The sequence below is a fragment of the Sphaeramia orbicularis genome, chromosome 22 (assembly GCF_902148855.1).
Source record: "Sphaeramia orbicularis chromosome 22, fSphaOr1.1, whole genome shotgun sequence".
NCBI classification, from domain to species: domain Eukaryota; kingdom Metazoa; phylum Chordata; class Actinopteri; order Kurtiformes; family Apogonidae; genus Sphaeramia; species Sphaeramia orbicularis.
Window position 1 is genome coordinate 13,424,626 of NC_043978.1, and position 11,962 is coordinate 13,436,587.

Here is an 11,962-nt window from a genome sequence, read left to right on the forward strand (position 1 = left end):
CAACAAGCAACTGTGATCGTCTTAAATTAAGGCCTTAATTATCCTTAAATTTGATAATTAATCCTTAAATCTGACACTCAAAGGTCTTAAAAGTCCCACAGACACAATAAATGATATTACTGTATTTTCTTTGTACAGAATTAATCCAATATGTAATTAATGTTGATTGTTTTGTCCTAATGGAGTTTGGAATGAGTGGAGCCTCCACCTGTCATTCATGGGTGGGTGGGTGGGGGGGCGGTGGTTCAGGTATGAGCTTCAGTCGAACAAACATTAGTCATGGACTAGTGGAAATAGAACGTTAGTGGGTTGAAACATGGTTCAGACTGGTTCAACACAAATAACTGTGAGGCCTGTTGGACTGATGTTTATGTTATGGATGATAATATGGAAGAACTGAAATTTGAACATAGACAGAGAAAAAAATGTCTGAAAGTCAGAAATACAGCTTCATCAAACCTGCAAATACCCTGATTGTGTAAATAGTATTTGTATTTTAGCGTAGTACTTGTGTATTTTACTATATTTTAGCATATTTTTGTGTATTTTAGCATATTTTTTGTTTATTTTAGTGCATCTTTGGGGGATTTCTAGTGTCTTTTTTGCATCCAAATTTGAATTCAGCTTCATCAAACCTGCAGATTCTCTTGGTAAATGTTTGTTTCTGTTCCAGGATGTGATAGCTGGAGTCCTGTACAGCGTTATGATCCTGGCTGTCTTCCTGCCGGCCCTGGACCTGATCGATGACTTCAACCTGACGTACCGCTACGCCCCGCTCATCATTGTGTCGCTCCACCTGGGCCTGGGCCTCTTCTCCTTCACCCTGGACACCTGGAGCACCTCCCGGGGCGACACAGCCCAGATCCTGGGCACCGGCGCCGGCGTGGCCCTGGCCTCCCACGTCAACTACCACCTGGGCCTCCTGCCCGACCCGACGTTGGACCAGCTGCCCCTTACCGCCCCGTCCCTCAGCCTCGGCCTGGTGGGCATGGCCATGCTGCGGCTGGTGCTGGGCGTGCTGGTTCTGATGGGCACGCGGGCGCTGATGAAGGCCGTCACCATCCCGCTGGTGTGCTGGGTGTTCGGCGTGCCCAGTGACGATGTGAGGAAGGCCCGGCAGCACATGGAGGTGGAGCTTCCTTACCGCTACATCGTGTACGGGACAGTGGGCTTCAACGTGCTCTTCCTCGTCCCCTTCCTCTTCAGCTGTGTACACCTGTCCTGATTGGACGTTAGGTTCTCTATGCGTTCACCAATCGCTGAGCTCCTCCTGAGCCGGCAGCCGGAACCTGAACTCTGATCTGATCCGGATGCTGGTGCGTTCTGGTCCTGGTGAATCAGGGCTCAACGTGTGATGGAAGCGACGCCTCTCGGTTTCATTCTTTACGTTTATTTAAATCAAATCAAACAGAGACTCTGCTATGGCTGGACGTCTACCACTCCTCAACCACATAAAACTGTAAAAAAAAAAAACAGTTTCCAGTGGCTTAAAGAGACTGAAACGCCACTGAAAACCTCTGAGTCTTCAAGGGTTTATCATAAAGATTATTAAGAACCTCAGAGTCGAACATCACCGTCTGTAGAGTCACCTGTTCTGTGTTTCTATATCAAACCCAGTGTGATTCTTTCTCTTGTCATTGTCAGTCTTCATCTTATTGTTTTCACATCTTGAAGCAATAAGATCCATATTATTACTAAACCCTGTGAATATTGGACTAAACGGTGTCTGGTTTCTTCCCAGGATGCTGCTGTGTTTTCAGTTTCCCGAGGGCCGAGTGCTTCCTGGTAAATTTCCATCACTCCTCACCAGGTTCGTCCACGTTAACAACAAAAGCTTCCAGTGGCCTGAAGAGACTGATTATCCACTGATGTCTACTGAAAAGCTGTGTCTTTGTCTTTATGGGATTATTAGTAAGAGTTTAAGTCTGTCAGAAGAGTCACATGACATTTCTTTTTTTCTTTTTTTTTTTTTAATATTTGTCTCACATCTAGAAGCAATATGATCCATTTATTTCCTAAACCCCGTGACTCCACCCACTGGATGTTTCTTTTATTGTCAGATCCGAGGTGATGACAAGGCACATAAGATCCAGAACGGAAGGAAACGTCACTTTATTTGGGAACATACAGAGATGTTTTATTTTAGTTTTCCTCTATAAGGTCGTGAAGGTTCCTCGGGTTATTTTAACACTGTAAAACCACTTCCTGTGCGATAACGTAGAGATGCATCCACTTCCTCTGTTTTATCTCCTTTTGTCGGGGAGGAGGAACGTGGACGTTAATTCTATTCTTCAGTGTTGGGACCTGACATGTCAACAATGACCTGATAATGTCAAGAATGATAAGATCGTAGAGATTAGAGGTGGATGTGTGTTGAACAGAAATAGAGAAAGTCAGAAAATTCCAAGATTTGATGGCATTTTTCTTGAAATACAGTTGTTCAGGTTTGTCACTTTGTATTCACTAAAGTGACCCAGTTCTGTGTCGTAGAGAACACAGCGTCTAGTTTTCAGTTTCAGGTTTTAAAAGTCAACCCCAATGAATAGTTTGTGCAGCCGGGTTTATTTTACTGAAGCTTTTTTTGCTCAGTCAATGAAAAGTATAAAAGAAAAGCTACTTTATACTAAAAGTGTGAATTTGACATCAGGAGTTTTAACCCGTACATGAACTGAGCAGGACATTGTACGGTTAATTTCTGTGAATTAGACACTTTGTGAATCTAAACTAGGGCTGAAAAGGCTGTAAATCCCTTTGTGTGTATTGAATTCAACCTTCTGCAACCCTGTGAGCTATACAAAGGTTTTGGTGGTGATTAGATGACTTTAAACAGTGTCTGTAGCTGGTGTTTGGACTAAATTGACAATATTTGACATTGTGGTTTTATCAAGACCTGGAGAAGAGTTTCAGACAACAACGATACTGTCTTAAAACATTTTGCTGTAAGGAAATGAACTGTTTTGGAAAGGATTTGTAACTGCAGTATTGTTGACATGAATCATATCAAATCACAATCCCCAGAAAAAAGTAGCAACCCGAACTAGTGTGAAGATTTAAGTCTTTCTGTCTTTTTTTGACACAAAAACATCAAAAACGTAATGTGACCCAGGATGTTCAGCCTCTTGTGGATCGGACTTTTTCCAGATTCAGGTCTAAGAATGAGTCCAATGTCTGTTTTTGTCACATTTCACTGTTTATTTTGGAGCAATAATATCTGAACATCTGGGCCGAGGCCTGATGTTTCACTGCCTTTTCTCGATGCCTTGCCCGAGGGCTCAGAGCTGCAGATGTGGCGCCCTCTGCTGGTGACATTTTATCCCTTGAAACCGAAGGGAATGAATTGAGTCTTAATTCAGTTTGAGCAGGAAGCCGTGACTTGTATGTTGTGTTTCTTGTTGTAAACGGCACTGTCCTGATATGAATGCACTGTTCCCAGAATGCACTGTGCTCCCCTCGAGCCAGGCAGGACGGAAAGACTTACCTGACGCGCTGATGGCAGACGCATTCATGACCTCAACTAGGAAGAGTTTAAGACTGAATTAAACAGAAAAATAAGGGAATAAATCAACTGTGATGAGTCAGTATCAGTAAATGCACAAATTATCAGGTATTAGATTTACAGTGATTTTAAGAGTAAAGAAAAGAGAATTTAAGGTTCACAGGTTAAGGCCTGTCGACCCCCATGATTGGTCAGTTTTCACGTGTCACAGCGTCCGTCCTGCCTGGTTCGTTTCACTTCCTGTGGCCTTGCCTCGTGCACAAACCTTTTTTCTGTTTGTTGTAGCGTTTCTGTCTAAATGTGGTTTCCTGTGAAAAAAAAGAACTTCTGTGGTTTTTCTGGGTTTGTGCAAGAAGTCCAAACAGTTGTCTCATGAAGCCACGCCCCATTTGGTGATGTCACAGCAGGTGTGTCTCTTTACGGTTTTACTCAGGGATCCATAAGAAATGACACTCGCCAGATAATTTATTAATGGGACCGTTATGTGAAAACCAACTGGGCTTAATGAAGAAAATGCACAGATAAAAATACATGTTTTAATATGATGCAAAGTGGTTAAGCCCCACCCCTTTTGATGTCCCCCACAGGATCCAATTTCAGAGAATATGATGATCTGAATCTTGGTTCAATATTACACAATTAGAGGTGGATATTACTCAAAAAAAACTCCATTATGGAAGAAAAACAGAACAAAATGTCTCAATAGTGGTGAAAATCAATGCAATTTCTTCTGTTCCATCAGTTTATTGACACATTAATTTCTTGACCAGACACATTGTGAGTCTGAAACACCTGCTGTGATTTCACTGAATCCAAATCCTGGAATAGTTTCAGTTTTAATCCTAAATATCAGAGCAAATTGGAGTCACCGACTGAAATGAGATAAACCAGATGAATCCTTACGACGTGTTGATCAGTGTGTTTCTGTTAATGGACAGTTTGCACAAAACCACGTTAATCTGCATGAAAAACCTTCACCTGTGGTTTTATAGTTAAAGTTTAGCAGAGCTGACGCCAAACAACATCCAATTAACAACCACTTATGAAGAATCACCAACTCTCTCATGACTTAATTCTTTTAGTGACTGTTTTTTTTTTCTTATTTTTCCAGTAATGGCAAACATCTGCTTCTCTAATGCAATAGTTTGTTCCATTTCTGCATTTTTTTTTTTTAAATGAGAAATATTTAAGTTCTCAGTCATTGGTGAAATAAATAATACCTTAACATCTAATATCTAAGTTAAATTGTTCAGTTTTTATGAAGTCACTATTAACTTCGGCACATCAAATCTGTACCAAATTGTTACCGTTTGATAAAGATGATTTGTTTTTGCTTTAAATAAACCTTTAAATTTCATATAATTGGAATATTTACAACAACACAGAGATTATTATTACAGAAAATGCAATGATTCTGGGAGTTACACAATTGGTTTCTGTTCAATTGGTTAGAATTTATAGAGATTAAAGCTGCAATGTTGGTAATTTTTATACATTTGTTCTAATTTATTTTATATCTAGAGATTATTATTCACACTAATAAATTGAGTATATTTATCTACTATCAAAACAAAAGCATCTAAACTTATTTGGAAGCTGTATTATTTCTCATTTGTCCAGATGTTTTTGTTTCTGCTTTTAATCCCATATTAGTTGTTGCAGCTCACGATGGTAAATATTTAACCCATCGTCTGCTGAGGCTCAGCTCTGTGTAAAACCATTATGTGTCTTTTATCTTTGTGAAACATCAGACTTTTCGATAATTTCATCGTATCGCGACCAAATGCTGAGCGTCTGTAGCTCTGCTCTCTGTCGCCCTCTAGTGCCTCTACTGTCGTTCAGGAGACGTCGAGTGGATCCGTGGAACCGCTCGATCGATAAAATAATCAGTTATTTTCACAACTGATCGATATTTTTTGACCCTTTCTTATTTGGTCTTTTCCCCATTTTTACCTTTTCTACGGCTCGAACCTGCACATGAACCCAGAATAAATGCAGCATCAAAAACAAAGTGCTAGTTTTATCATTTCTATCTGTCACGTTGCCTTTTGCACTTTGTTGCTAAATAATATTTTCCTGTCAAGGAGAGAAAATGAAATGTTTCCTGGCTGATTATCAATAGACTTTTTTTTTTTTTTAATTAGGATCGAGTGAGTCACTGTAGTTACAATTTGAGTTGTTTAATTGTTAATTAATCTAGAAAATATCTGAATATATTTGGTCAGTTTCCCTTTAGAGACTTTGCATGAAAAAAATATATAAAGAAATCTCCCTTTATTTGCTTGTATTGTGAAGAAAAATGCCCCAGTTTTGACCATTTTCTACTGTTTTCATTGTGGATTTTAACCTTCGTGTTTTAATCTCAATCCAGTTCCAGTGGCTCAGACTGATGTGGACTTTACAGAACCTTTATGCGGTCTCACAGTATTTTTTTTATATATCTATCTGCAGATATCTGTTGGATTTGATCTACAATTCAGTATTTCATGTGATTTCTTGTGTGAAATTAACTGAAATAAAATGATTGAGTAAAACATCCTCTGTCGACTCTTGTTTCTGCACAAAACATGAATTGAATTCAATGCTCCAAACTGAAAACTTCTGTTAAACTTAAAAAAAATATGAATTTCTTATGAACTTTCAGTTGTATTTGGTGCTCATGGTTCACATACAATGAGGATATTTGCAACAGAAAGAGATAGATGAAGATCAGGCCAGAAAATGAAAAATATATCAGTGTAATGATGCAAGAAGATGCTATTTACATTAAAACTAAAGATGCTTTAGTTTTATAACATGATACTTTTCATATATTATTGTTTTTCCTGTTGTAATGCAGTGATTTATGAACTTTTTCAGCTCAAAACCCTCAAAAAATCACTATTACGTTTTAATATTGCATCATATTGTTGACATTTGTACAAACTCCACCACTGCCTGAAAAAGTGGAATATCAGAACGTTGATCACTGAAAGCTGACAAGTAATAATTAAAGTTACACATGACACCACAAAACAGTCAGTGTGTAATTATCTAGAAAATTAGTGGTGAAAAGAAATCAAAAGTAAAAACAAGGTTTCATCTACAATTTTATTAGTTAGTTGGTTTATTTTTGTCGTGAAACAACAGTCAGTACAGTACAGGGTTCATCAATGTAACACCAATGCAATAGCAAAACAGAAGAAAAAATAATATAACACCCCCCCCCCAAAAAAAAAAAAAAAAAAAAAAAAACATGGATCGGCAATAGTATACTAAAATATAAAAAATCTAATAATTTAAGGTAAAGTCTGTTTCTATTCCCTCTCTGGACTAAATGAATAATAAATAGACCTTGAGTGAATCCCAAAGTAAAATACATTCTCACTGATTCAAAAGCACCGTTTATTTTGAAACCCGGATGTTGGAACTCCCTTTTGTGTGCGTGCTCCTACGCGCCGTCCTGATTGGCTGAGAATCAGCACCTTCTGATTATACGTCACGGTACCCGGAAGTGTCCCACCGCTGATCAATCACGTAGTTGAGAAGAACCAGCTGAAGGAAACGGAGATAAAGTTCGTACCATGGCTTTGGGGGACTGTTGGAAGCAGCTGTCCTGGTTCTACTACCAGTACCTCCTGGTGACCGCACTCTATATGCTGGAGCCCTGGGAGAGGACGGTGTTCAGTATCCTTTAACTTCTACTAGTTAACATGTTCATTGTGGCTAATTAGCCTAGCTTAGCTCTGCTCATTCTCCCGGATGCGTCAGTTTCTCACGGTTTGAACTTTTACTGTAGACTTTCTTTGTTCAACACTGTTAAGTAATATAAAGAGCTGTCATGTAGTAGGGTTAGTTTGGTGTGTCGTCAGAGCAGTGTTAAGATAAACCATAAATGTTGAGAAAGCAGATGCTAACACCCAGCAATAAAATATTTTGCTTCGTGATCGATTATTAATTGTTCCTAACGACCACACGGAAAAGTTGAGTCTCTGAGTTGAAAATCAGTCTGAATTCTAAAACAAATACTACTTTATAACTGACTTAATTGACGAATTACCATTGAACAGTTCAATATTAAATACAGATTTATAACCTAGCTCCTTAGCTGCTGTCCGTTTGGTGGAAATGTTTTACAATTATTCTATGAACTTCAGATAAATGGAATTTATTTATGCTGAATTGTGCCCCAGTTTCTATCCTGGTAGAAAATGTTTGAAACCTTGCTGTTTTCATTAAGTTAATATGATTACAAGTGAATATTTACACTGATCTACATGTAAAATCCTTCCAGAGTAAAAGTAGTGAAACTTCTTTAAGTTTGAGTCACTAATAAATAGAAACTCAGTCCAAATACTGGTTGGCTGTAGTTTCCAAGAGACAGTCTTGGATCAAAATATGAAATTGTGAGAATTAATGAGAGAACAGGTTTAAGTCCAAATGAATGTTTGCGTCAGAGCTACTAGATCTGCTTCAAAACACTGTCTTCACACTACAATAAATTAATGTTACAGGTTCTTTATACTGGAATGTTTATAAATCTTTGGATAAATGGACATAAACCAATATGTATGTGGAGTAACACTTTATCATGTACATAGAAAACATCATCCATTTGAACATTTATTTTTAATTTATTTTATTCAAATATTTAAGATTTGGCAGATTGCAAGATCATTTTTAAAAAACAATATTGACCAGTGTTATTAAATCCCCTACCTGCTGTCTATTTGATAAAAGAGAACTTAGTTTGTTATTTAATGTAACAAAATTCGGATGAGGAATCATTGCTGAATTACCCTCCAGTCCTTAGAAATTAAGGATTTGTTTAGATCCTTTCTGGATGAATTACTTCAATCTGTGTAAGTTAATAACTATAAAGCAAGTATAATTATTAACGGAGTTAAGCTCCAAATTGCTTAATATGAGATGAAAGCTTTGTAGTTCACCCTGCTTATTTCTACATTTTACTATGTTTACTGTTGCTAGAAAATGCTGCCTGTCCTCTGGGAAATGCCAGTATTTATTTATTTATTTATTTATTTATTACTTTATATTGACTTCTGTATAAACGCATGCACCTCAGCGGTACAGATCCACTGTCAAATACTCAGGAGGTCATTGGTCAGGAGGCTTACAAAGGTTACATGTAGAGCTGTGTGATAAGGACAAAAAAAATCATGTCCCAGTTTTTTAGGCAAAATAATGATTTGTGTATGTCGATAGATGGACTAAATGCAGATGGTTTTAAATTGAAAATGTGTGAAATGTCACAGGTAGATACTAAAATAGCAAACATGGCTTCATTTTATTTTTCGAAAATATACTGAAGCTGCAAAACAGACATCAACAATTATCAAACCCAGGGTTCTTGAGTTATTAGTTGGATCACTAAAATTAATTCTGCTTTCTGGTTAAAGCAGAAACGTGGTCTCATGTCAGCGTTTGCCTCAAAATCATTAACATAATCCAGATCATCCCTGGGGGGTTACTTCAAATGTGCTCATTGTTGCTGTTGTTAATTAAGGACACTTCGGTATTATTTAATTATTTTTTACTGCTCAGGCGTAATTATAATTTTCAAAATGTTGCTAGTGTCAGAAATAATTAAAGATGTGTTCCAGGTGAGATTGTAGTAAAATTCAGATCTGTGGTTTATTTATCCAAATTGAGCATATTTAATGATGATGATGCAGGTGTGCTGACAGCCAATCAGTCCTCACCAAATGTCAACAAGAACAGATAATACTCAGAGCCATGCAGAGAAAGTACTTCAGAAATGTGTTGCCACTCTGACTCTCAGAAAACTCTGAAGTTCAGTGTTTCTAGGAATACTCACCTCATTCTTTGTGTTACTACTGAGCAGGTCATGTGATTGAATCAGGCATGTGTTTTAGTCTGAGGCTGCATCACAGTGACATGTATAAATGTCCTTTTCACACAGTAAAGTCTCCAAAACCCCATGGATGTTGAGTCCGTTCAGTTCTGTCATCTGATCATGTTAATCCTCCTGTGTTAGATCATAAATAACTGCAGTGAGTTTCTTCTCCATTACTGTTTGTTGACAGTGTTGATATCGTAAGTCCCACCTGTCCTTGATTTTGATTGGTTAGTGAGAGTGACGCAACATTGACAAGCGTGATGCCGTTTCAGGAATGGAATTCTTTTTACCTCAAAGCACTGTGAGTGCAGCAGAACAAAAATGCCATACATTGAAGGTGTTTTTGCGCAAACACTGAAAAAAATTAGTTTTATCTGAAAAACGCCGCCACCTGCAGACACAGGCCCTGATATTACACTTTTCAGACTCTTCATATTCTCCACTAGCCAAGTTTTGTGTTTTCACTACAACTCTACATCGTAATTTAGGGAATTAGATGGGTGACATTTACATAAAACAGAAGCAGTAGCTGGATTTAACTGTGATTCTTTGCATTTGGATCACAGATCAGTGTATATGGTCTTTACCCTATAATGCCAAACGTATCATATTTGATACATGAGTTTTGAAGCCCTCTACATCAGGGGTGCCCAACCCTGGTCCTCGAGGGCTACTATCCTGCATGTTTTAGATGTATCCCTCTTCCAACCCACCTGATTCAAATGATAGGCCTATCATCAGGCTCTGCAGAAGCCTGATAATGACCGTCAGGTGTGCTGGGAGAGGGATACATCTAAGACATGCAGGATAGTAGCCCTCGAGGACCAGGGTTGGGCACCCCTGCTCTACATGATCAGTGTGATTTTTTTTTTTTTTTTTGTTCCCCTGAAAAACCTGATGTATACAATTAGATACATGTAATGCACAGATAATCCACCAGGGGGAGGAATTCATTCACCAGAGGCCTTTCCAGTGACAATACAAGACTGTCATTAACCCTTTCATGCATAGTGGTCACTTCAGTGGACAGCTATTCAAAGCTGTTCTCTTGTATATTCATGGTTTGTATTGTTTCAGTTCCATATCAGCCAACACAGTGGATCATCCCATACACTGACATTCAGACCATTACTGTAGCTTTGCTGTTCTGGATAAACCTGATCTGCTCCAACATGTTTGAGTGTAAATCAATTGCTTGTTATTTTTATTAGACTGTAATTAACAGTTTTTTCTCAAACAAAAAGTTGTTTGTTTGTTTTTTGCATATTATCTCCAGTATGTTAAAATGTGACTTAACATCAGATTAGCAGCATTACAAAAAAAAAATAATAATAGTTTTCACACGGTACTTCAGTAAATACATTTGCTTCAAATATTATACCCACAATGTCCAGCTGAGTGGACATTTTTACAACTCCATGAAAAATAGGTTCTTAAAAATGTTTTCAACCGCATTGTTTTTTCATGACTAAAGAGGAATAAAAACACTCAAAAAAAAAAAAAAAAATCTTGATTATGGTTCTCATAGTTCATGCATGAAAGGGTTAATGAGGAAGGGGGAAGAACTTTGACAATTTAGAAAAGGAATTACCAATTTGTTAGACATGCTTGTGTTATATTGTTTTTGTTTGTTCAGAAATAATAATATTTGAGCATTGAGACCTGATGTATCAAATATTATACAAAACTGAAACTCAGACATGGCAATTGTCGTTAGGAAAAAAAAAAAAAATTGGGGTTGTTCAGAAGGACCAATAAAGGCTCCAGTTTCAAAGAACTGGATTTTTCTGCCAATGATTTCATAGTTCAGGCTTTACAGGGTTAATTTATCCTCTGATCAGTTTCCAGAGGGTTTGTAGAGACTTTCAGTCATTAAATAACAGGGTTGTCCACTTCTTTCCACTTATCATTTTTATTAATTAGTTGAATCATGTGTTGCTTGTAGCTGAAATGTTGTGTTAGAGTCGTCAGTGAGTTTATTTATTCTGTTTATAGTGATGCTTTAGATTTAGTTGGTACAAAAATGTCCAATTAGTTGGACTTTAACCTGCAGGGTTTTGTCTGTGTTTTACTCAGACTTTAAGAAATAACTTAGAAAAATAGTTCTCAGAGCAGAACTAAAGGACTGAAGGATGCAGACATGCAGTAATCCTTGTTTTGTACATGTTTTTCTGCTGAAATCGTAGAACTCCACCTTTAGAGCATCACAGTATTATGAGATTATGTTTATAATATTTTTGGTTCATTATGGGAGTGTCAGCCCGCAGTCAGAGAGTAAAGATGTAAACACAGGAGTAAATTTATAGAGGAAACATGTTGCATAACTCTTTAATCACAGTCAGATATAAATGGGCGACAAATTAAAGGAAAAACCAGCATTAAGGAAAGTTACACAACTCTAATTGGGTTCATCTGAGGGAAGCGGCGTTGGCGACGCTGAGTCATGTCCCACAGGAAACCGTCAGTATCACCTTCTGCACATGATGGATCATCTTCCTGCTGCTGCCGTCTAGTCTGCAGGTTCAGGTTCAGAGTTTAGTGTGAATGAGCCAAAGGTTTCATTCGGCCTGATCGCTGTTTCACATCACACTTTAATAATTCCTTGC

At 37.8% G+C, this 11,962-nt stretch overlaps 1 protein-coding gene across 1 annotated transcript in view; it reads left to right on the forward strand.

The window, feature by feature from the left end:
- sgpp1b (sphingosine-1-phosphate phosphatase 1b) overlaps positions 1 to 6,023 on the forward strand; it is a 40,215-nt gene extending 34,192 nt beyond the window's left edge. The window contains exon 3 of the mRNA XM_030126508.1: positions 674 to 6,023. Within this exon, the coding sequence (XP_029982368.1) occupies positions 674 to 1,225 (552 nt within the window). The 3' untranslated portion in view covers positions 1,226 to 6,023. The remainder of the gene's footprint in view (positions 1 to 673) is intronic.
- The last annotated feature ends 5,939 nt before the right edge of the window (positions 6,024 to 11,962 follow it).